The 26,831-nt window shown below is 34.4% G+C and overlaps 2 protein-coding genes and 1 long non-coding RNA gene across 5 annotated transcripts; 2 read left to right on the top strand and 1 right to left on the bottom strand.

Annotated features, from left to right (window-relative positions):
- Window positions 1–1,384: 1,384 nt before the first annotated feature.
- On the top strand, window positions 1,385–15,192 carry LOC131930544 (NADH dehydrogenase [ubiquinone] 1 beta subcomplex subunit 7-like). The gene is made up of 3 exons (XM_059287082.1): window positions 1,385–1,551; window positions 13,056–13,227; window positions 14,780–15,192. Exons 1-3 carry the CDS (start codon window positions 1,440–1,442, stop codon window positions 14,877–14,879), a joined length of 384 nt encoding a protein of 127 aa, XP_059143065.1. The 5' UTR covers window positions 1,385–1,439; the 3' UTR covers window positions 14,880–15,192.
- On the top strand, window positions 4,170–6,210 carry LOC131930546 (uncharacterized). The gene is made up of 4 exons (XR_009384135.1): window positions 4,170–4,421; window positions 5,092–5,149; window positions 5,483–5,649; window positions 5,780–6,210. It is a non-coding gene; the product is annotated as an uncharacterized LOC131930546 (long non-coding RNA).
- A 744-nt stretch (window positions 15,193–15,936) lies between the features above and the next one.
- Window positions 15,937–23,551, bottom strand: LOC131930543 (elongation of very long chain fatty acids protein 7). 3 transcript variants are annotated; one of them, XM_059287079.1, is made up of 8 exons: window positions 23,425–23,551; window positions 21,768–21,865; window positions 21,242–21,429; window positions 20,201–20,281; window positions 19,632–19,688; window positions 19,420–19,525; window positions 19,142–19,278; window positions 15,937–18,935 (listed from the first exon to the last, which is right to left on the bottom strand). In XM_059287079.1, exons 2-8 carry the CDS (start codon window positions 21,829–21,831, stop codon window positions 18,711–18,713), a joined length of 858 nt encoding a protein of 285 aa, XP_059143062.1. In that variant the 5' UTR covers window positions 21,832–21,865; window positions 23,425–23,551; the 3' UTR covers window positions 15,937–18,710. The 3 variants fall into 3 exon arrangements, with proteins under 3 accessions (XP_059143062.1, XP_059143063.1, XP_059143064.1); XM_059287080.1 differs by lacking the exon at window positions 23,425–23,551 and adding an exon at window positions 23,228–23,276; XM_059287081.1 differs by lacking the exon at window positions 23,425–23,551 and adding an exon at window positions 23,196–23,262.
- Between the last annotated feature and the right edge of the window lie 3,280 nt (window positions 23,552–26,831).

Below are 26,831 nucleotides of genomic sequence, written 5' to 3'. Positions count from 1 at the left end.
AAAAAAAGCACTAGTGGGTGTGGAACAGTTTCTTCCAGGCGGCTCTTCGGGGACGGGGACGGGGGGGGGGGGGGGCAGTCTACCCTCCCCAAAACGAAATGGAATTTTTATAGAACATATATAATTTTAACAGTGTCCGCCCCCCCCCCCCCCGGAAATTTTTGTCCTCCCCCCCTCGAAAATGTCCAGAAACACATTTCTTTAGGTGTCGCGGTCAACTGTCTCAAGAACAGTAGCAACTCTGGACTTAAAGACTTGCCTGCAGTGTTTCTCAGAGGCGTAGCGACCCTTCCCGGCGCCCGGGGACAAACTTTCGATTTGCACCCCCCCCCTCAAACTTTCGATTTGCCCCCCCCTCAAACTTTTGATTTGCACCCCCTTCAAACTTTCGATTACCTTTTCCTTTTCCAACCCATTTTGGCGCCCCCTAAGGTAGGCGCCCGGGGACATGTGTCGTCTCCCCCCCCCCTGCCCCTGCTACGCCTCTGGTGTTTTTGTCAGACATTTTTTCAAGGGGGGGGGAGTTGCTGTTTTCCGGGGGGGGGGGGGTGGGGGGGACGACACTAGTAAAAGTGTATATGTTCTATATAAATTATATTTTGCTCTGACCCCCCCCCCCCCTGAAAGAAACATTCAATCCATGATGCTCTAGGATCAAGCAAATAAGTAGATGTTTTTTTTTGTTGTTTTTTTTTCAAGCTGCAGGCTTAGGCGAAGAGAGGGTAATGAAAAATAATTTCAAAGCAAGTTATTAATACATAAGGTTTAATATTAGTCTAATAATCATCGAAACTATTAATATAGTAGTAAAAATAATATCATATGCACCCGAATTTTTACAGTTCAGATTTTTATTTAAAATATCAACAACAACAAAATCTTAACATACATAATATGTTTTTCCGAAAGATAGCTAAAGTTTGTTAGCAGTAAGCTACGATAATATTACTATTAGCAATTTTGTGAATACAATATCGACCTTTTTTTTTGTTGTCGTTGCCCCTGTCTATGAAGGAAGAATTGCTTATGCAGGTTTAATTTCAACATAGGGCCTAGAGTCTAGTTCTAGATCTACTAGTAGGCCTACTGGGCCTAGTGATAGGATTTTTTAAAGAGAGACCAGATTATGGGGTGGGATCACTGAGGTTGATTGACGTCCGTCACACGGAAGTGGGAGGAGTTAGCAGGTGAATAGAAATTTCTTTGAAGTTTAATTTTACTTTGACAAATACTAATTATAATCACAAATTTACCTACGTTTTCAAGCTATGATTTTAAATTGTTCATAGCTAGTTACATACAAAATATTATTACTAAGTCGATTTTTAAATTTGATTACAATAAAAATATGTTTAGCTAGTGGAAGTTTTTATAATAATTTGGGATTTCTAAAAAGTAGGTATTTCCGGCTACTGCTTTGGAGGTCGACGATAACAACAATGGGGAATATGTGGTATACATATGTTTCCCATCCAGATACTGCGCCGGATTATAAAAATCCACCAACTTTCGATCCTTTGCTTGGATTTCCAAATGGACGCAAAGAGAGGCGTATGGTTTTCTTTTTTTCTTTTTATCTTCGTTGCTTTCTTTCTTTTACGAATAAATCATAAATGTAAAGTATTGTAAAGAAAGGCCGGAGGGTTCACGGGGGAGGGGGGTTCAGTGATCTAGATCTAACTTGTTTTGGTAATCTATCGTTTTAGGTACGTAAAATCGCCCGCGGCTATTAATGTACGAAAACATTACCTCATTGTTAAGGCTTTAATAGAAGTATATTGTCATATGTTTGTGTCAAATATTATAGATTATAGATGAATGATAAACCTAAATCAATTGCTAAATATTAGTATTTCTCGCTAACCCGGAGGCGTGGCCGGTTGCTAACAACAATATGGCGTACGGACCGGATGCATGACTTCCGACGATTTTTCGTCTTAGTTCCAGAGACCTTCTTAGAATTACTTTTAAAAATGTTTATCACGAGTAAAATGGCGGGTTTTCACGTTATAAAAACATCCTATAGGTGGCAAGGCTAAATATGCCAGAAAAGCATTTTAAAATTTGCTTTGGAGAATGAAGGCCAAATTTAAAAGTCGGTCTCATTAAAATTAATAGAACTTCTAAAATATCAGCCCGGAGGTCACAAAAATGAATTGGAGGTTGTAGAATTATTAGTTTTATCATTATATGAAGAAATAAATCAAATATTGCATGCACTTTTTAAAATAAGACACGACTTTTGAATGACAACCAAATTTATTTATTTTTTTAAACCACGTGACCGCTATTTGATGATCACTAGTGGGGAACTCTGGGTACATGACCACTTAAAAAGTCTAACTTATTTGTGGTTTTCTTTACGTTCAAGCTTAAGAAGAGTTGTCATGGAGAGGTGTGTTGGCCATGGCAGTGAGTGTCAATAAATATTAAATTAAGTAATTTAGTTTAAAATGAACTAAAAACTTCAAAATTAGTGCCTAATGGATTAAATATGGATGTCTATCATTCAGTAGTCATGTTTAATTTGAAATTTGGGTAAATTCTAGATTTAGTAAGAAAAACTACTAAATATTAGTAGGCCGTTCGATTCACAGCTTCCGGGTTTGTTGTTTCGAAGCCATCTCACGGCTCATACGCTTACCAAAATTGGCGACCAGTTTCGCTTTCACTAATGGGTAGAGGGATAAAACTAACGATTACTAAGCCATCGTTAATTTTAGAAATCGGAACTATCTGTTTCTATTTAAGTCTGTTAATTAAGAATTGTCGGATCTGCTTTTTGCCTAATTTCTTTGTCTAGCAAGGGGCGCCTTAGTGAAAGAAGCTCTATATATAATTCTTATCTTTCGAATCAAATAACTATAAAATACCGCTGCTAATTTTTAACCAGACTATGCTTATTTGAAACTTGAAAGCATTAATTTTACACACATTACAATAAACTGGTAATAATTTATTGTAGGCATGAGATAAGCTCAGTAAAGATAATAATTCCATTTTATTATAATCTTTTTTGGTGAACACAAAGCGCAGGAAAATGTGTGACGCGCAAGAATCCAATCATTTGGCTAGATTTATGACTTTTTTATGTCACACCTAAAAATAGAATGTTTACGCTTTCTTCATTGATGATTGTTTTTGCTTTCTTCATTGAAAATTGTTTTTATTATTTTTTAAACTAAAATTATTAGTTAGATTGCAAGTTTTGTAACTTGGTATACTTACCCTTTATCAACTTTAAAAGCATAGCATGCAGATTGTGTATAAATATAATCATTAAACACTGAAATATAAAGTTCCAATTGTGATGTGCCACACCCGGGTCACATCCCCTCAAGAAAGCACATGTTCATTAAGCTGTATCTCACTTTACAAAAGTAATTAAAATTCATTTTCAATTTTTTTTTTTTTTTACTTATTTGGGTAAGATTAAGCACATTTTTACTTCAAATAAAAAAAAAGGCAAATTCTGTTTGAATGAAGGTCACAGGTCAAGTATTTTTTCCTTCAGTCAAGTGTAGCGGAGGGTGCCACAGGCTGACCTGAATTTGGAATTTTTTTTCTTAGTTTACTAGTGTGCTAGCTATTATTGATACATTTTTTTTAATAAAAAATTAATTTTGAAATTTTCATCAAAATGCCTATATAGTGTTATAGTACTAGTCACTAAGTCTATCACCAGATGGTAAAACTCCATTTTAGCGTATTTAATTCCCTGCTTCACGTTCAACGCCAGTTGAGCCTATTTTGGTAATCTCACAATATAGCATCGAATATTATTTCGGAATGGTATAGCAGTAAAAACAGTAAAACCATGGCGTAGTCTGTCACGCCATTCTGAAAACCACCGGAAATACTGTAAACCATTGTTTAGTTGGCACCATTTTATTTTTAATACATAATGTTCATAATGTGCATAGATTGATTTTTAATTTTTGAATACTGTTTTGCTAATTATTTTGTATTTATAATTATTTTAAGTGTACGTGCTAATTAATGCTGCTACAAAACATTGTTCTAGTTCTCCTTACAACTTTAAACTTTAGTAAATCAAATCGTCTTATTTGGCCTAGATTCTAGAATCTAGCTGTCGCATTTTTTTTCTGTTTCTTAAAAAAAAAATTAATTAGGCCTACTACACACGACTTTTTAATTAATATTAGCGAGTTGCGCAGCTTGCGCCGTGACCTTTGTTGCCATGGTAATCATGGCTGTACCTTGAACCTGAAGTTCTTGCTTCCGGTTGACCTTAGGTATTTAGGGGCCTATCAGTTTATGCTAATGAGTAGAGCCCACGGTCTACATTTAATTACGAAGGGGTCCTCATCTTTACGATAAGATGTTTTAAAAATTAATCGCGTTTTATTTCTTGTATTTTGTTTGAAACATCACCAAGGATTAGTGTGCTCAAATATAAGGTAAGTTTGGATAATTAATTATATACTTAAAATTTAAAGTCAGAGAAAAGTATATTAATGATTCAAGTCTAAGGGTCGAAAAAAATTAATATCTGTTAAAAAATTATGTCTTAACCCTCCACATAGGCAGAAAAGTCGCCCTCGAGTAAGCCTTATTCTCGCGCCAAATTCCCAGTAATTATTACATAATTAAAATATCGCATCTCTTGATATCCGCTCTCTGATATTAGTATTAGTTATTCATTGTCACTTAGGCCTTGATTCTAATTATAATTTTATTAGTTTAAGTAGCCTACATACTAAATTATTACGGTTGAATAGGTCTAGATCTAGACTCTAGACTGTACATTTACTTTATTTTTAGATCTTTACATAAAAATAGGCTATTAGATCTTGATCTAGCTAGATCTACTAATTATATTCTACATCATCAAGAATAGATTTAGAAAAATCTACTGATCTAGTAACTAGAATCTAGACTTAGTAAAAAAATTAAAAAGAATCTAGATCTAGATCTAGATTTAGTATTTAGATCTAAGATTCGAGTGATCTAGATCTAGATCTAGTAAAAATTAATCTAGATCTATTAAGAAATGGACTAGTTAATTTTGTTTAGGGCCTAGATCTAGTAGTTACAATAAATATAATGTTTATTATTTTATTTTTGCAGAAACTTGCATTCTGTTTCATCCAAGGAGTCTAGATCTAGTCTAGATCTTGTAAAAATAGTAAGACATTGTTATTGTTAAGATTAGATTTAGACTAGTTCAGGCATAATTCTCCATCAAATAGGCCTGGCCTAGGCCTATATATATATATATGTATATATAATATATCTATAATACTAGGCCTATATATAATTTTTTATAAAGCCCTATGCTATGCCCTCTATTATTTCAGCAGATTATTTAGACCTCTTCATTAAGGCCAGTTTCAGCACTTAGTAATTTTTTTAAAATATGAAGTTAATACTAGACTTATAGCAAAAAAAAAATAGGCCTATACATAGGGCCTACAGCTTGAGTAAATTTGTTTTCCTTGTAAATCTTATTTGCTTATAGGCAAGACTAACCCAGTGTAAGGAGGATTGCTAATGACCTAATGTAATCAGAAACTTGATGGCTGAGATAAAGCGGCTGAGGAGAACAGAGGCTTGTGAGTGGATTAGGTTGGTGGAACTTGTGTACAGCCCTATCTATGTTCAATGTCTCAGGTGGAAGTTCATTTAGTAAGTATGGAGGCTGAATTTATTTCTAATTTTTATATTTATTTTATATACCTTGCAATATGTTGAGCTAAATATATACTTTGTGAAATGGTCTGCTTAATTCTAATTCCATTTGCCCTTCTCTTTTCAGGTAGTTTTCATGGAGATCCAGCTTTTATTCAAGGCTCATCTTAAAGAGAATGATGTGGCTGCTGGGACATAACTAAAATCTACATTCAACTGCTTGCAGATCTCAAGAAGCCTGGGGTTCTCGTCCAGCGCTGCAAGCACTCAGGCTGATTAGGAAGTTAATTTCTGGTCCTTTGATAAAGTTGATTTACAAGAACGCAAAGTGGCGATCAGTTGTACTCTGTTTCTTAAAGTCATGGAAGCGTTGTTGACTTCTACTGAGTCTTTCTTGGTGCGACAGCTGGAGAGGTTTCTGATGGGAAATCTGATTGGTGGCCAGTTGACTCATAAGTGGGAGCAAGGTGATCAGGGTGTGTCGCAATACAGTGGAAGGACTATTGAAAGGGTGCCAGCAACAAAACAAAAGTCAGCTCTTTACACCATAAGCTACTGGGCAGATGGTGCCCTGTCAAAACGGCCCGGGACAAATCGGCCCCGTCAAAACGGCCCCGTTAATACGACCCCGTCAAATCGACTCCCGACAAACCGACCCCGTCAAAATAGCCCCGTCAAAAGGGCCCCGACTTATTGGCTCCCGTCAAATGGGCTCCCGTCATATTGACTTGCGACATATAGGCTCCCGACAAATGGGCTCCCGATATTTAGGCTCCCGACAAATGGACTCCCGACATATTAACCCCTGACAAATAGGCTCAGGACATATTGGCTCCCGACAAAGCGGCTCCCGGCATATTGGCTCCCGACATAAGGGCTCAAGACAAATGGGCTCCCGGCAAATGGGCTCACGACATTTTGGCTACCGACAAATGGGCTCCCGACATATTGGCTCCCGGCAATTGGGCTCCCGACATATTGGCTTTTGACAAAATGACTCCCGACATATTGGCTCCAGAAAAATGAATGATATGACCACTATTGGCATAAAAGTAACCATTGTGTCCTACCTCCAATACCACCATAACCTCTTTTTAATGCCCGAATGAAATTATTTTTTCATGAACCAACATTAATTCACAAACAAATCGAGCCCTTAACAGCTAAATTCCACCAATTCTAAAGTTGTGATAATGTTTAATTCACAACAGAAAAGATCTGTTGCTTAAAAGCGAGCACAGAAGTGTAAATGTATGATATACATGATGTTAACATGATAACAGCATTTAGTTTTGATAACCTACAAGCACAGTGGCGTAGCGAGGTCGGGTGTCACCCGGTGCGGCACTTAATGGTGTCACCCCCCCCCCCCCAGAGGCGTTGCGACCCTTCCCGGGGACAAACTTTCAAGTTTTCGATTTGCACCCCCCCCCCCCAATCTTTCGATTTGCACCCCCACCCCCTCAACTTTTTCTCTATATATTTTGCTATTTTTTGCCTTGGTGTCACCCCCCTAAATGGTGTCACCCGGTGCGGTCCGCACCCCCCGCCCCCCCCCCTCGCTACGCCCCTGTACAAGCATATTGCAGTTATGAAGGTACAGCGTGGACCCTTCTCCCCACACAATGAGTTGGAACAGCCTATAACCGACTCAATTATGGATGTCATAGATAGATGACCCTTAAATTAAAACATACTATATTTTATAATAGATAAACTAATATAAAAATAAGGCCTGCCGAACAAGAGATGCATACGTTGTATTACATAAGAGTGTTGGATAAGCTAACTCTAAAGAATATTGATGAAGGGGTCCCACTGGCAGATGTCATATTCAATGAGACCGCTTTGCCGGGAGACTTAGTCTCTACAGAAACGGTATTGTCAGTGCAGTGGCGTAGCTAGGATTTTTGGGCCCCTATGCAAAAATTATCAGTGGGCCCCTTCGTCAGCCATTAGGCCAGTGGCGTCGCTAGGTCGGGTCTCACCCGGTGCGGCACTTCGTATTGTCACCCCCTCCCAGGAAACAAAGCATATATATATATATATATATATATATATATATATATATATATATATATATATATATATATATAATGTGTGTGTGTCTGCCTACATAGGCCTAAAATTTATATATATGCCATATACTGGTACACGTACGTGTTTAAGCTTTAATCACTGCTGACTTAATAGTAACGATGTTTATCTACAGTCTGTTTATAATACAGTTGGATGTAGCATTGTTTTCTTTATAGTTTACGTTTACGTCGTGGTGTCACACCCCCCCCCCACCCCTCTTGATATAATTTCCGATTTGTACTTAGAAGACTATTTAACTTTAACTAATGGATCTGGAAAATGGCATTTCATTCTATAAATTTTACAATTATTTGCCTTTGGTGTCACCCCCCCCCCCTAAATGGTGTCACCCGTTGCGGACCGCACCCCCCGCCTCGCCTTCGCTACGCCTCTGCGTTAGGCTACAGAGGAGTTAAACGAAGAGATCAACTTCTACTTACGATGGATATTTTTTAATATATAAATATTCTGAAGGCAACATTTTGTATTTTATATGTCCTGATTATGTATTTATACTATATTATTATGCTTGCCTACTACTGCTAAAAAGTTTATTTATAGGCTGATTCTCTCAATGTCTTGCGAGACAAAGTGATATAGCCTGTAGTGTTATTATAACGATTGGGCTCTGTTTGACCCACAAACACTGAATCCCACTGCCGAAACGGTGGGGGGGGGGCTTTTTGGAACTTTTAACCTTTTTCTTTTTTAAAATTATTTATATGTAACAAATATTAAAATTCCATTGTAAAAGTTTTAATTTTTTATGAGGGAAAAGGGCCCCTATGTGCCTTGGGCCCCCATGCCTTGCTTACGCTAGCTTTACGGTAGCTACGCCACTGTGTCAGTGGTCCTTTTGTCTGGAGCCAAATTGACAGGAGCCTTTTTGTCGGGAGCCAAAATGACGCTAGCCTATTTGTCGGGAGTCGTAATGACGTGGGCCGTTTTGTGGAGAAACTAAATGGCGGGAGCCTATTTGTCGGGAGTCGTAATGACGGGGGCCGTTTTGTGGAGAAACTAAATGGCGGGAGCCTATTTGTCGGGAGTCGTAATGACGGGGGCCGTTTTGTGGAAAAAACTAAATGACGGGAGACTATATGTCGGGAGCCAAAATGACGGGAGCCTATTTGTCAGGAGCCTTATTGACTGGAGCCCTTTTGTCGGGAGCCTATATAACGGGAGCCTATTTGTCGGTAGCCTAAATGACGGGTGCCTATTTGTCGGGAGCCTATATGACGGGGTCCATATGTCGCTGGCCCTTTTGACGGGGCCGATTTGACGGGGTCGTTTTGACGGGGCCGTTTTAACGGGGCCGTTTCGTCATTGGCCGAATTGACGCCGCACGGGGCAGATGATTAGGATAATGCTGAGAATCTGTCATCTGGCAGAATCACTGGTTGTTGACTTGCTTTGTAAGAATCTTGTTTTTCTTACTGAATAATTGCTAATCAAGAGTTACAGAGTACTTCTTTCATTTGTAGTATACAAATTAACTTTATTTTTTTAACATTAGTGTTTTTATAAGTTGTTACTGAAAAAATGCTTGCTGTGAATTGTAAAAATTTTGAAAACTAACACTAACAATGTTTATAATTAAGTTTTGTTTTCATAATGTAAAAAAATAATTACATTTTAATTACGTAACTTATTTTTCAGGGTAATTTGAATCAGCAAGATAATCCTAGAATCATTAGTTAAGTGCTTCAAAAATGTTGGTCCAAACTAATTTAAACTATTTTCTTTTTCAGTTTGATCACTCAAGTAGCAACGCTTTTTAAAAATGTATTTCTTTTCCTTATATGTGCTAATTGAAATTGTATCTAAAGATTAATTACAATTGATACCTTAGAAAATTGTTTTTAAACACTAAAGTAATCCAAGAAATTTGTTGTCACTAATTATTTTTTTTCCAGCATGGGTGTTTATTCCTTGATAATTAATACTATTTTTCTTCTTGAAAGGGATCGTAATGAGACGAGGCTGCTTTCTTGTACTGTAGATTTGTTTCTTCACACTAATTATGATTATGTAACTGTTTTACATTACTATGTTGATTGTAGATTATACAAAGGCTAAATTTAGGTTGTCGCTATGTAATTTATTTCTTTGCTCTGATAAACATATTTTTAAATTATTGCAAAAAATTTTTGTTTTTTACTTTGCCATTCTCCTAAATGTTTCTATTTTATTAGACAAAATCAAAATTCATGTGGTGATCTGATAACTGTATTTTAATAATTTATATTTCTTTTAGCAAACATTGAAATGTCTGTATTGTCAGTATTGTTACATTGAATTGTTTACTAGTAATAAATAAATACTGGTACACACTTTGACAGCTGTTTCCTTTTTATTTTATAATTTTATTATGGCCTACTGATATAGACACTGATATCAAGTACAAAGGGGTGGGGGGGGGGCTGAAAAAGTAACGTCAAGGCAACCAGTTGCAACTTTCATTTATCATGTAGTGTGTGTGTGTATGTAGGTCTACTCTACTTCATCTACCCAAGTAATATCGTTCATTACAATAAGAACGTGTGCAGTGTAATATGTGCTTGTGCATTTCTATAATATAATAATAGTAGTGTAGTAACAGTATTAAATATTAATAATTCGTTTTACAATAACTAGATCTAGTTTTATTTTAAACCTACATTAATTTTTTTTTGTACATGGAACAATAAGTCAATATGTTATGAGGCTGACAATGGCATGTAATTACTCATTCAAATCACATTCAGTCCAGTATAACTTAGGCTTTAAGCTTGATTATAATTTTTTAGTTTTTCAAAAAATGCGAATCCCGGATGATGCAATAAAATTATAATTTTTTAATTTTTCGAAAAATGCGAATCCGTGATGATGCAATGAAAAAACCATCGGTGCCAACTTTTTTGTTTATGTAACATTGACTTGAATGACGAAGGTCTAAGCTGTTTTAGCCACGCCCACAATTTTTTAAAAGGCCATATCTTAGCTCCTAATTAAGCTAGAGACACATAATTGGTATCAATGTGTAGGGAAAAAAATACTGTTTTTTTGTGGTATAATTTTATTTGAAATTAGTGGAGTTTAAAAATTACGAGCAACAGCCTATTAATATTAAGTTTTACTAATACTTACTTTTTTGCTGTCAATTAAACTTTAAATTAAGTTAAAACATTAATGCACTTGACTTTATTTTTATTTCACCGGTCAAATAAACTATGGTTTACCTGATAATTTCCAATGCTATATCGTGAGATTATCCGTTTTTTATTAGAAACACACAAAACGGTTAGGAAAACACTAGGCCTATTTCTTCATGAATTTTAGTTTTTGATAATAATAATTTACTTTTGTCAACGTGAGAAAAATCCAAATTAGGAATATTGAATGTGCACTATTTAGATCTAGATTCCAGATTTTGCTTTTTTTTTTTACTCTTAAAAGTATGTTCGTGCCAGTTAAGATTTTCATGGCCATGAGTAAAGTACGAAACTCTTTAAGTTTGTACTGTTACAAGTATCTCACACATATGGTACTACAAGCAAACTTATATGAACTCACAATGACCCCAAAACTGAGGCCACCACAATTTCAAATAGCAATTGCCCAAGCTATAATGTATGAAAGAAAGTCAATGTGAACTCATGGTGAACCCTTGATGATGTAGGTATTTTTCTCCCGCTGACGATCACAAGCTATTTGTGGAACATAAAAAAATCAGTAGACTAGCTGCTAGGGGTGACTAGTCACTAGAATTAGAATAATAGATATTTTTGTAAATTTTTCCCATTTATCACAGAATGATAAAATTTACATAGAATTATAGGGAAGGTCCTCCACTCAATATACTAAACAAGTTAATTAAAAAGTCTAGTGACAATTTTAGCGCAATTTCCTTATATCGAACCTCAGCTTATTAATAGGGTACAACAATAACGTTTGATTTAATAAGTAAATTAAATCGAGATAAATCATATATTGAGCAAATAAAATAATAATGCAACACAAGTAGTTTTAATAATTCAAAAGAAAATAGAAAAAATATTTATTAACGAGATTTTTAAAAAAATCCTTTCGAACCTCCGCTCATTCGCTATGGTAAAATCCTTTCGAAGCTCAGCTTATTAATAGGGTACAAAAATAACGTTTGAATTAATAAGTAAATTAAATCGAGATAAATCATATATTCAGCAAATAAATAATGCAACACAAGCAGTTTTAATAATTCAAAACAAAATAGAAACTAGCCTCCCGTATCAGTCGAAAAAAAAGGGGAAAAATTTTAAAAATCCTTTCGAACCTCCGCTCATTAAAATCCTTTCGATCCTCAGCTTTTGCGCTAAAAACCTACAAGACGCTCAGTTTAAAAATTCTTAATTAATTTTTTTGTGACCGAACGAAAGGATATTTTTGAAAACTTTCTTCGGCAATATTGGTTTAAATTATGGCAGGAATCGATTGGTAAATGTTTCAAGTCGCTAAGTGGTCTGGTTGCCGAGATATGGAGCAAAAACTGAATTTGTTCTAGGTTTTTTGGCTTTTCCGAGAAATCCATGAAAGAAACCCAGAATTTTTATGGCCTATGTTCATCCTCGTAACTTGCTTAACATAATTGCTTTTGGAACTAGTCATCGATATTGCTTCGTTGAGGAGGAGATACGACTTAAAGCTGCGGACACACATCCATCCATCCATCCATTCATTCATACATCCAGAAATGACGGGTTAATAAACGCAATTCTCCAGAATGGAAATTGCGCTAAAAAATTATCATTCTAGACCCAGTATTTGTTTTATGAATGAATTTTCAAAGTTTTATGTAAAACAGCTCCTATTTACTATTCTTTTATTGTTGCAAAATAGTTAGTGCCCTTCTTTGGGTTTATAGGCATGTTGATGTTAGAGAGTATAAACAATTGGAATTTGCAAATGAAATAAAAAAGAAAAACTACACTGTCAAATAGGTATGCCCAGTTAAGGGGTGTGGTGCCGTGCACATTGTTGTTTAATATCAACACTTAACCCTATACCTAACCGAAAGTCCTAACAAAAAAATTCTTGTCAATAATTTCTAACCCTTGTATTAAAATACAAATACTGTTTCTAGTGTCATGAATACATTTGTTATTAATCTAAATTATGCATACTTTTTTTTTTTAAACACAGCAAATTTTTTTAATAATGGGGAACATATCTGTATGCTTTGTCTTATAAGTGTATTTATTGTCACCAATTTGACATGCTAGTTTTTGCAGAAAGGAAAGGCTACAATCAGCTGTGTTAAATGATACTGTTTGCCAGTTAATTAAGTCACTTTTATTTTATCCAAATAGGTGTACTTGCAACTAGAGAAGAATTAGACAAAGCAAATATTCCACTGAAGAGAAGGGATTATTGTGTGGATTATTTTTTGGCTTTAACAAAATGTAAACAGGAGCACTTTCCTCGTCTTATCTCACACTGCTCAAAGCAATTGCATGAATGGGAGCACTGCGAATTGAATGAGTAAGCTGATTTAATTACTTTTTTCTCTCTCAAAGCCCATCCCATAAAATAATATATACAAAGGCACTTTAGATCATTTCACATACATAGATAGTTGAGTTTTTCTAACTACCACAGCTATTATATACGAGAAAAATGGCCCGTTGAGGAAGGATACACCGGGCGCTAGGCTGATAGTGCTGTCTCTTTTCTCTAAACTAAAACCACCCCCCCACCCCCCACCCCCCCACACACCACCCCCCACCCACACACAAACCACCCCCCCCCACCCACACACACACCACCCCCACCCCCACCCCCCACCCCCACCACCCCCCCACACACACCACCCCCCCCCCCCCCCCCCCCCCCCCCCAAAAAAAAACATGTCTACCGTCCCATTCAACGAAATATAATTTATATACTTTTTCCAGTGTCCGCCCCCTCCCCGAAAATTCTACCCCCGCCACCGAAAATTTCAAGTACCACCACCCCTCTCCGGGGAGGAAAAAGTCTAAATTAAAACCACCCCACCCCCCCCCCCCCCCACACACACACCCCCCCCCCCCCCCCCCACCCCCCTAAAAAAACATGTCTACCGTCCCATTCAACGAAATATAATTATATACTTTTTCCAGTGTCCGCCCCCTCCCCGAGGGGGGGGGGGCTCAAACGTTCTTACGCGGGGGTGGGGCTTCGCACCTACCCGAAGAATTGTATGAAAGGAACTCTTCACGCAAACCACTTAGATTAGACCAAATTGCCTTTGTATTGAATGTTTACTCGATAATCAATGACGTCATATCAATGTGTGCACTATCCGGCTTGAGATTATTTTCTACTCTGTGCGCTAAATGTGTCGACGTCATACTTCGTTTTTCGAATTACTATGCATGTTTTTAAATTGCTTGTGTTTTCTCTAGAGCGTTCTTGTCAGACAGATAGATAGATAGATAGATAGACAGACAGCGAAACTATTAGTATTAATTATACATTATCTGATTTTAACACAAAGACAATGGCATTCAATAGATTTTATTTTCCCTCTGTCTTTAAAAACAATGAATTTGTTAGTTATGATAGTATTTAGGCTCAAGTCTATAGGACGTCCCTGAGTCCAGCCAGCTCTAATGGGTACCTGACTCATAATTGGGAAAGTACAGGTGGCTTGGCTGTTTCAGTTAGATGAAACTATACAAGTAAAAGATCTAATTCTCTGTTTTCTTTCAAATTTTGAGTAATTTCCAGTGACCGGAAGTGGTACTTTACTTTATTTCCTATTTCTTTAAAAAAAAATTCATATGAATTTATAAAGTTCCGCACTATTATACACACTTTGTTTGCTGTTCACTTTGTGCGCTATTCTTTTTTCTATCAAATTTTATTTTAAACAGTTTAAGTAATTAAAAGTCATGTCTATATCCCGAGTTGCCATCCCCTGTAATGTTATATGAAAACATTTGAGAAAGTTTAGGGGAGATCACTCCTGCTTTATTTAAACAATGGTGTCAAGTATAATAAATCTTTCTATGAATTATCCCCCATTTATTTTAAAATTACTCTTTTATTTCAGCCAAACTATGAGAGTAAAGGAATGGGAGCGGGAAAGACGACTGAAGGAAAGGAATAAAAGAATAACACGCAAGCACAGTTTAGAGGAATTGGCTGAATAATTCAAGCTTTTACTTTTTTTTTGTGCCTGCACTTGAGAGACTTGTTAGTTAGTCCAGATCCAGGGATTGTTTGTATTGGATAATTATATGTGCATCAAAGATCTAAGTGTACTATGGTGAACAATTGTTACTATGAATGCACCAAACAATGGTGGTTTTTGTTAAAGCAAGATTACCCTCTAGCTTATGGATAGGTTGTGCTTCAAAGGCTCATATAAGAAATAAGCTGATTAACTCATTGGTTAAGTGATTAGTACAGATAGTGTAAAACAATTTGCATTGTATATTTAAAATAAATATTGATTACTTTTTATTGTGTTTTTTGGTTGGTCATGTTGGTCTGATGTGTCAACTTTTTTTTTACAGTCCACACTTTTAATGAAGAGATTTAGTTGAAAATATGAATTTAAACATATCTCTAACTAATACTGTGGACGTAACATAATTTAATATTTATGCACATTTTATAAAATCAATAATTATCCTAGGAAAATATTAATGCAAATTAAGTTGATTTTACCAAATTTCTTTTTGATGGGTACGTTCTGTAGATACGTTGTAATAATCAAAGCTTTTTGGAGAGTAACAACTGCAGGGATCTCATCTGTTGTGCATAATGAATTATTAAAAAGAACCAATGCCTACAATATTTAAATTATAAACAGTTTAGCATTAGTCCTTAAGATTAAGGTAGATGGAGTAGAGTTCACCTGTGTAAACATACAAAGCTATAGAGGGGTCACTATTATGGATTCTACCGTACAATACCTTTTTTACCATTGTAATCACTGGATCTCTTCTAAGATGAATAAACATAAATCATCAACCCGCTATAAAAAGAAAATTTAGTGAAATTTCCATTCCTTGCTAAGAAATAATGTTCAACCATATTTATGTCAACTTGTGATCACACTATGGTCTCACCTTATGCAGTAAATTCAGCCAAGGCTAAGGCAACACGTTTTAATATGAAACGTACATATTCATAAATGTCTTTGTATTTTATAGTTGAAATTTTAATAAGTATAGATGGCAAAAGTACTGTTAAAAAATTCCTCATATCATAATTTAGCAATGGCTTATAAATCATAAACAACTCCTTTTTGTAATGTTTACTACATTTCACATCAATAGTTCTATTCAATCAATCCTCTCTCATGCTGGTGCTATATTCAGCTTTTTAAAAGCATTTTTAGGCCTAATGAAAAATAAGATTGAATGAGATTGTATTATAGCATGTTGCCATCTTTAATTTGTTTGTGATACTTTTTACAAAACAAAGTACATGCAAACATATCATTTATAGTACCTAACGATTTGTTTTTATTAATACACACTCCAATTAATAATTCACTCGATATCTAGATATATAATAGATGTCTAGCTGAAATTAAAAGTAAACACCATTCCATTAATGTGATAAATATTGGTTACTCTACAGACAATTTTCACTCATGAAATTTACTGAGATTTAAATATTCAATACAAAAATACTATATTTACTTATTAATTGAACAGAAACACTTCATTTAGTAGTGTTAGAAAATTAACTTATGAGATGTTATAATAAAGACTCACATTACAAAGAAAGAGTTTTCAGTTCGATCATGATATAGTTCTATTACTATTATGATGTATATTTTTTTTACTTCACTTTTTTAATGACATTTATATATACCAAGATTAATAATAAAAATAAATAGAAAAATAAAAAACATCCATATACACAGTGATATAAAAGTAAAAAAAAATCAAATGTAATAAAATTTAATAAAAAGAAAAAAAAATGTTTTTCTGGTTGAGATGAAGCTCTTGACACTCAAAAATCACACGCTCATTTACATTCATTTGAAAAAAAGCATGACTAAATGATAAAACTAACTTTTTGAGAATGTTTTATAACAAAACAAATTTTTCCAGATAAACACTAGGCCTACATGCATTATTTTCCAAATTAAAGACTAAAATAAGTTTTAAACTGGAATAAAACGTGTGCCCCTTTTCTGAAGAAAAAAAACAAAAACAAAACACCCAGCTTAACAACACTTGCAATGTGAAAATAAAAGAAAAAAAATCTTTGTAATATAGAAATAAATATAGACCATGGTTAACAAACAAATTAATAAGAAATTTAAAAATAGCTCAATCTACAGGTTTAACTGTTGATATAAATAATTGGTCAGAATTATTCATAAACTTTTATTCAATTGCAAAATTGCCTTTTCAATTTTAACAAATTTATATGAAATTTCCGTAACGGGTAAAAAATTATGCAATGAAACATTTTAAAAGTTTTAAAAATTAGGTCATCTAATCGTTACAATTCAACATCTAAACTCTAAGTTGATCTAACATAGCTTAATTTTAACAACTTAAACCTTTTCTAATTAAAAACAAAATTCTAAATAAATATTAGGATGTGAAATACTACTAGTTCATCTGGTCCAGTGGTTTTATGGATATAAATAAATAATTAAAATGACTTGAGATGCAACAGAACATTGTAAACATTCGGCAGTTCTAACAACTGAAATCTGGTGTAATTAACAATACAAGTAGGGAAAATAGTCAGTGCAAAATATAAGATAATATATCAAAGTGAACTGAAAAAAGGAACGTGATCATTTATTTTTCAACATAACATACAAAATACTGATGATGTATTTAACAGTTCGGGCTTGAGAACATTTTTGATTTTTAGACATAATTGAATTTAAACACGTAAATGTGTGTGGTGTATAAAAATTAGTCATGTAATAGTATATGTAGACACTTCAATCAATGACATAGGCACAGAGGAAATTGAAACTTTATGTTCTCTTATGGCATCAAGCAAACTTTATAACAATTTTTTAAAAAAAAACAGAGGTTTAACCTAAAATTACATACATCCACATACTAATGTAACAGTAACAGCACATAATTTTTTTTTGCTTTATTCCAAATATAGTTAGACCATTTAAAAAAAAAAATACTGGTTCTAGATTACTTTATTGTGAACTAGAAAATATCAGTCTTACTATTGCATTTAGAGATATAAACTAATTTTGATAAACAAATCTAATCGCATTATTTGTGACATTGTGTGGTTTAGATATCAAAATAATGTACAATTTTATTCTAAATAATTCCATACACTTAAAAAGTAAAATGTGTGATAAAGCTTTGAAAACTAAAAATTTATTAAATGATTAACAATACAAATGACAGAATATATAGTTATACGCTGCCATAGTAGAGGTTTGAAGCAGTTTATGATAAAATGATTTTTTTTTCCATAAGGCAGCTAGTGTGTTTTTAACAAAATGAAATATTTGATTCACACTAGCTGATTTGCTAGCATGGCCTGATACTAATGCAGATATACAGCATGTGGTAATTTATTTAAGGGAAGTAAGTGATAAGAGAGGTAATGGTTATAGATTTGAGATCAAACAAGAAAGAACAAAGTTAAAATTAAAATGAAACAAAGAGAAATACTTCTTTAAAAAAGACTACATTTTTTAGAAGTAATTCTAGTGAGGGCAAAAAATTTTGAATTGTAAAAATATATCTGGTCCTTAATAACATTTTTATAGCACAACTTGGAAATATATTTAATAGATAACAGAATGACAATGAAAATATCTTAAATGAATCAGTTGCTTATCACAGAATGTATGCTGAAATAAAAGAAAGCTGATGCTGTTTCCCCCCAAATTAAAAAGATCAGGTATTTAAATCAATTTTATATAATGATTGTTAACGATAAGCTACTTGAGCAAAGCTTATTATGAAATATGTTTTTATTTGTAAATGAAGCGATATATATATAGTCATAAAAAATATAAATTAACTGGTTTTAGATTTGGATTCTGCTATAGATTTGGTAGATCCATTGGTCACTGTCTTCTGATGAGAAGAGGCTGGTTTAAGATAGGCTTGAACATAGAACTTGGCAAACATGAAAAGGAATATAACGGCATACAAGCCTATCCAGTAGACAAAAAAGATGGGGTAGTCACAATCCATGAACAACAGCTGTGCCGAGTGGATTGTTACAGCGACAAACTGAATCTGAAATTTCATTTTAGTAAATTCACTTACATTGTGTTTGAATTTTATCATAACAGGCACAGAAATTTTTTTGATCAAAATAAATTTTAAAATTATTGTAAAAAATTACTATCATTTTTAGATTGTAATAAAATAATTAATTTCTTCACTTTTTAAATTTGCTATAACTAAGCAATATTAATTTAAAACTGAATAGATAAGCTCACCATTTGCATACTTGTCATGTATTTCTTCCACCACAGATATTTATGGAATGAAGGACCCAGAGCAGAAAGGCCATAATATGTATACATCACCAAGTGGATGAATGAATTTAGCAGAGAGTGAAAGGTACCAAATCCACCTGTAATACAACATTTTAAAATGTTTTTAACATTACTAACAAGATGATCTAAGCATTAACAGCTTAACCTAATAAACAAATTTATTTAATAACTAAATGAGTCAGGTTTTTAAATAGCAGAGATAATGTAAAAATATATACCAGGCACAAGCTTGACCCCAAACCACCAAGAGATGGGCATGATGCCATGGTGGAAAACATGCAGGAAGGAAACCTGGTTAAACTTTTTCCTCAAGATGAAGAAAACCTGAAAACAATTTCAAATATTTTTTTACATCTGTTCATAAAAAACATCAGCATAACTTAAGTTGTAAATTCTAAGCTAGCCAGTCTAACTGCCTGCTTCTACTTACAGTGTCTAACAGCTCAATGAATTTAGAAATGTAGAAAAGCCAACAAACTCTTGCCATCTGTAAATAGATCAGATTATTTGTTGTAGTATAGCCTTAAAGTCATGTAACAGAACATTTCTTTATTTGATAGCTTGATGAGGTGCATAGTGCATGTTTTTGTCACTTCACAGTTGTACCCAACTGAAGGTCACATTAATGTTGTAACTGCAACTTTGTGTGAATTCTGAAGTCAACTTAGCTTTGAACATGAATTTCTGACATGATGAGAAAAATTAAAAGAGGATGATGGTAGTTGTGATGAATCAGACATTTATTAATCAAGATGGATGAAGCATGTCTACACCCAGCTTTACTTTTTTAAAAGATGAAAGTGTTTGCCTGTACATCTACCTAGAACTTAATTTCTGGAAAAGCTTGTAAGCGTCATTTTAAAAAATCTATTGCATGTTATTAAAATTTTTTGATCAAGGCCAAAGAAATGTGAAATATTCTAGAAACATCAATGTAATGTAAGCATCACACACTTAATGTAAGTAGCACACAAAACTATGCAACAAAAAATGACCTACTCTGACAGCCTGTGGAGAATTGGAATAATCCACTGGCTGACACCCTAAGCTGTATCCAGTGAGCCATCCACTCATCAAAAACTGTAAACAGATATTAAAAACAGATGACAGTAACTATTTACAGAATTGAAAAAATTGAATTTCAATTTGAATGAAAGAACAAAGGAAAAAAATAAAAAACACCAAGACGAAATGTTGTGTTGAGGACTGTATTACAGGTTTGAATTATTTTAGATCTGAAATATTGCAATTGAATATCTATTTTCTTTTCTTCCGACTGATTTTTAAAAGGCTTTTATTATGTTCACTAAGTATGTGTGTGTTTGTAGCTACACGAATCTTCGAATATTAATTTAACCCATTCCCATTCTACAATTGAGCTAAAATTGGTGGTAGATCTTTTTTGAAAATGTGTTGTTAAGCCAATTAGATAGTCAGAGCAATTAGTCGAATTTTTATTTTAAAATTACTTTATTCAATGATAAAAAAAGGGAAATAAGAAGATTAAACACTAGCAATCACTTTATCAGAGGGTTGTCATCATGGCTGGCTGATTGCATGCCCTATCGTCAAGCACAAACTAAATAGGGGCAGATAATTGAATTTTAGAGATCAAAAGCAACTGGGCGATTTTAACGCAAATATTTTACACGTACATTATGAAGTGCCAACTTAATTTTAAACAAATGACTAAAAAGTGTAGAGTAAGTAATTCTCACTTATGGAGAATATATTGTCTTTCACAGGGAGTTCAGTGAAGGTTTACTTTCTATAACATAAGACCAATGTTCAATTTTCATAACTGAGCTCACAGTCTTTTATTTTAAGTCATAACACCATACAGCTTCAATAAGGTTCCAAACAAAATTTATTTTTTATTTTTTAGTGCATTTTTATTTGTAATATGTTTTTTTGTGATTTGTGAATATAATAAAAGCTTTTTTCCCTAATAATAAATTGCTTTTATATGAGAATTAATATATTACAATACAACATGCTTATTCCTGTAAATGTTTTTAAGGATATGCAAAACCCACTTACCTCATAAAATGTGTAGGTTGACAGGGCAACCATTGCTAAATTATAAACTACTAGAAGGTTCCTCATCTCAAATGCCTTCACATTTTTCATCAATGAAGGGGATATCCAAACAAAAATAAAATAAGCTAAGCAAATAATTAGACTTGGAATAGGGGAGCCCATCATGAACCAATTTTCTACTCTTGGATCTAAAATAAGAAACAGTTTTGTAATGTGATTAGCAGCCTAATAAGTACATAAAGTACAACTTGTAATGATAATAATCTTATAATAGTTAGGGTTGCCAGGTGTCCAGTTTTGAACTGGACAGTCCAGTATTTGAGCAGACTGTCCAGGATAAAATAAATATAAATACTGGACAAGTATATGAATAATACTCTGTTACCCCCCTTCTTCTGCTTTGCGGCATACCTGAGAAGGGAAGGATGGAAAGGTGTCCAGTATTTTCGGAAAAGGTATCTGGCAACCCTAATAATAGTGAATTGGTAGTGTTCAAACAATGTAAGACCAACAAAAGCACATTTACCAGCATTTTCAAAAATATAATCATAGCCTTTTATAGCCTTGGCTACTAAACTTTCTTGATCCATTCTTGATCAAACTTATTTGAGAGGTTGTTCCTTTCTAGGGAATACAGAAATGAATGGATAAGTTATTAGCAGCCTTATTTGTAAAGTGGTCTTGGAATAAAACTCAGAACTGGAGAGCAAGAAATTGAAAAACAGTATATTTTGTTAAATGTTAAGAAAGGGTTATGTGTGTTTTAAAATATTTCATTCAGTATAACTGTTTAACCAAGATACTCAAAGTTATTTTAACTCGTTGATTCAGTTCTAGAAGACATTCAACGGACTGTAATATATGCTGGCTAAACAAAAATGTAATCTCCAAGTAAAAACAAAGAATTATTTTCACTTTTAGTTTATTAGACCAATTAATTTTGAAAATGTTACAATCCTAAAAAATTTTAAGCAGAAAATAAAAATTTATTTTTCAAGTGTGAGGCCATGCAGATGTCAGAGAAATGACATCAAAGGGCTTGAGGCTGTGGGACAAGGGGGAAACGTTTCATTCGTAAAAATAATTTTTAGTAATTGTAGGAAGTGAAGTATTGCAGTTAATTTGCATGTTTAAAAATTAGTTTGGTAAATTATAATAATAATTGTTTGCTCAGGCTGATACTGTAAAAAAAATTGCTTTTAAAAAAAATAATTGTTATTTTGAGAGGGAGTGGGATGTCATAAGCTGTAATTTGATTGAATTTTGGTGAGCGTAGGGGGATCTTTCTTTAGTGGAAATGTATGTAAGACTATGGCGGGATGGGAGCTTAGGGCCTACTTAATTCATCAAGTTGTTTGATGTTTTATTTCCATTTTATAGGCCGAGTTAATGGACCTTTATATAAATTAGGTAGGCATACTGAATAAAATACTGGCCTAGATCTAGATCATTCTAGATAGATCATCCAGCCTAATTATTTACATTTGCACATAGATCTAGATCTAGATTCTAGATCTAGATTAGATCTAGATCTAAATCTAATTAAAAAAAAAAAAAAACTTTAAAAAAAAACCCCAGATTTTAAAGACTGAAATTCTTAATGTTTTTTTTTTTAGTCTAGACCTAGACTAGATTAGATCTAATATCTAGAAGAAATCTAATCTAGATCTAGGTCTAGTCTAGACTTCGTCTCACTATTGTATTGACTATTGACTGTAGTCACGTAGTGAGTAGAGGTGAGTAGTCAATCTCCAGGTCTAGAGTCTAGACTAGTCTAGAGTCTAGGACTCTAGAATCTAGACTAAATCTAGATTTCTAGAATCTAGATTTTCTAGATCTAGTCTAGAGATCTAGATCTAGATCTAGATCTAGAATCTAGATGTTATCTTACGACGGATTAAAATGTTAAATGTTATCGTAAACTAGATCTAGATCTGTAAGCTCCTAACAGTACATTTGGTGTCTACAAACAATGAGTAGGCCTACACTGATTTGTCGTTACTATGAAACCGGCACCATGATTGTTAGAGACAGCGATTCATTTTTTTGAAAAATAAAATAAACCCCGACCTTCTATAACTTTACGTTAAAATGATTAGAATCTGAACAGCTATAAAAATTAAATCTAGTTGTTAAACATGTTAGACTTCTAGTTATAATTATTGAAACATATTTTAACTTACCGCGTTAATAAATGACTCTCTCGTAGCACACTTTGTTGTTGGCTAAGCAGCTAAATGATTTCAACTTTCCCTGGCCTTACCTGTTTTATCAGGCCACCATTCACATGGGGTTTGGGGTCAAAGTATCTAATTCCAGTTTTAGGGGAGGTAATAGCATAGCCTAGTCTTTAGAAATATAACCTACTACGTAGATCTAAATCTATTATAATTTTTAACTTTTAATTTTGAAATTATTATAGATCTACACAATTTAGATGTATGCGAAATGTAAATAATCAAGAATAATAAAAGAATAAAAAAGAACAATAAAACTATAAAAACCCATGTGTAATAAATGCTATTTATTGTGTATGTTGTAAAGCCGCTTCCCCGGCATCTAACATCATCACAAAAATCACTGCCAAAAATGTCGCATCTCGACTTACCATCCTAATAAAATTGCAATTTTTAAATAAAAGAATATTTCTTTCTATACTATTTAGTCTACTGGGATTTTGCGCCCCCCCCCCCCCCCCCACCTCTCAGTTTGGAAAGATTATTCCTTAACAGGTTATATTTTGATGTCAAACAAGTGATGTACAAAACAGTAAAATCAATATGTAAAGCTCAGCAGAAATTTCGATTTTCTCAACTTTGTATAACTCAGTAATACAGCTCAGAAATTAGCTTTATTTTTGTACTCCCCCGTTTTGCGCCTACAGTCGGCGCCCTTGACGGCCGACCCACCCACCCTTCCCTAGCTACGTTTCTCAAAGTTTCAGAGGACAGATCAAGAAAAGCCTAACTAATTTAGTGTAGGCCTACAATCGTTGATTTATACTGCACTCAGTTTACAATTGGACGATAAACTTTTTTGAGACAAGCTGCTGTGCACATAACTTAATTTTATATTGTCTTTTAAAACTTGACAAACGCCAACCTTCTCCATTAAAAAAAACTAATTGAAATCTTGTTTAGCAGAACAGCAATGAAAAACGAACTTATTATTCGGAGTGTATTGGAAAAGACTTATTGATCAGATCCAGCTTTAAACTGTTCTATTATCTTATTGCCCACAGTTTGATTAATTTCAAGTGATTTGCTTAACCTTTAGCGATGAAGTCGATTAGCAAATGTGTTGCCGCGTTTACTTATGTAAACGTTACTTATGTTCAAACACACACTCTCAACGGGTAAAGATTATATATATATATATATATATATATATATATATATATATATATATATATATATATATATATATATATATATGTATATATATATATATGAGAGGCGTATCCAGGTTTTCGTTGTAGGGGGAGCGAAAAGAGCAAAAAAGGCGCCGAATTATATATATATGTGTGTGTGTGTGCGTGTGCGTGCGTGTGTGCGTGTGTGTGTGTGTGTGCGCGCGTGCGTGACCACTTTTTCCTGTTCACATTGGGCAGATAAAGTAGCATATATTTCATGTTTCAATGACTTCGGCATCTGATCCGATGGTGAGCTGAACACTGTACCTTTATTTTTCCTAATGTGAGCCAGGTACCCATTAGAGTTGGTGGTCACAGGGACGCAACATTCACTGTGTTTATGTCATTGTGTTGGTGTCACTGTTGGTATCTTTGTGTTAGTGTCCTTGTGTTTATGTCACTGTGTTGGTGTCATTTTCTTGGTTTCACAGTGTTGGTGTCATTGTCTTAGTATCACTATGTTGGTGTCATTTTGTTCGTGTCACTTTGTTGGTGTCACTGTGTTCGTGTCAGTGTGTTGGTGTCATTTTTTGGAGTCACTGTGTTGGTGTCACTGTGTTCGTGTCACTGTGTTGGCGTCCTTGTGTTTATGTCACTATGTTCGTGTCAATGTGTTGGCGTCCTTGTGTTTATGTCACTGTGTTGGTTTCACCGTGTAGGTGTCACTGTGTTCATTTGACTGTGTTGGTGTGTTTATGTCACTGTGTTCGTGTCACTGTGTTCGTGTCACTGTGTTCGTGTCACTGTGTTCATGTCACTGTGTTCGTGTCACTGTGTTCATGTCACTGTGTTCGTGTCACTGTGTTCATGTCACTGTGTTGGTGTACTTGTGTTTATGTCACTGTGTTTGTGTCACTGTGTTCGTGTCACTGTGTTCGTGTCACTGTGTTCGAGTCACAGTGTTCATGTCACCGTGTTCATGTTACTGTGTTGGTGTCACTTTGTTTGTGCCACATTGTTGGTGTCACTATGTGATGCTTTTGTTCCGTTTTGTTTTCCTGATATAGGGCGTACCTGTAGCACTGTAATTTATAGGCGGCTTCTCTTTGGATATTCACGTCACAGTCTAGAAGCACAGCAGTGTCTGTCTCATAGGTTTATTCGGAAAATTATTCCCGCAAAAATGTTCTTTTACATATAGGCTAAATCATCTATCCTTTTTCCCCAATCGTGTTTCAAAATATCTCACCCTCCCCTCGCTACAGAGGCGTAGCGACCCTTCCCGGCGCCCGGGGACATACTTTCAATTTGGCGCCCCCTCGGGAGCAAATTTTCGATTTGCATCCCCCCCCCTCAAATTTTTATTTGCACCCCCCCCTCAAACTTTCAATTTGGCGCCCCCCCCTAAGGTCGGCGCCCGGGGACATGTGTCCCCCCCCCCCGCCCCCCCCCCCCTCGCTACGCTACTGCCTCGCTAACCTAGTAAACATGTCTACCCTCCTTTTGAATAGTAAGGTCTCAATTTACGTTGAAGGTCCTCAATCAAGTTTTAGTCAATATTGATAAAGTCACCGACGTTTCTTAATGTAAGTGATTGATTGGTAATCAATAATTATTGTAGATCGTCATATGCGTAAAGTAATCTGGCCTGAACCGATCAGATTTTCAATCAAATCTCAAGCACTACAGTTTGGTTGATTTCACACCGAACAACACAGAAGAAATGCCCCTAACATTTTGGATTTAAAAAATACTCTTAGTGTCTTCAGAGAGAAATTTAATGTTCAAAATCAAGTCGAAGACATTGTACATAGAAAAGTGACGAACTGAAATCCCTCCTCCCACTTTTCAAAAAGGCCTACGTTTCAAATAGGCCTATTATATATGTATATATATATATATATATATATATATATATATATATATATATATATATATATATATATATATATATATATATATGCTGAGACGTGAGGATGATTATAAGGGTATCGTATGAGATAGGGTAAAGTAGATCGCACTCGATCGCATGTTTGTGTATCCTATAATGTGTTAACAGTTCTACGTAGATATTCAACAACTAAATACCAATACGAGTGTGACTACGTTCAATATCGTTCACACAATAGAAATCTCCCAGGCTAATCTGGGTTTGAGTTTGATGCGCCAAATATATGCGACCGCTTGTTGAAAAGGATTGTGACGTGTATAATTTTTTTCTCATGCTTTAAGTAGAGG

This window comes from Physella acuta, unplaced genomic scaffold, assembly GCF_028476545.2.
Source record: "Physella acuta isolate Inbredline_101_S28 unplaced genomic scaffold, ASM2847654v3 ptg001798l, whole genome shotgun sequence".
NCBI classification, from domain to species: domain Eukaryota; kingdom Metazoa; phylum Mollusca; class Gastropoda; family Physidae; genus Physella; species Physella acuta.
The sequence above is the reverse complement of the archived record's forward strand: the minus strand, read 5'-3'. Positions and strand labels throughout refer to the sequence as shown.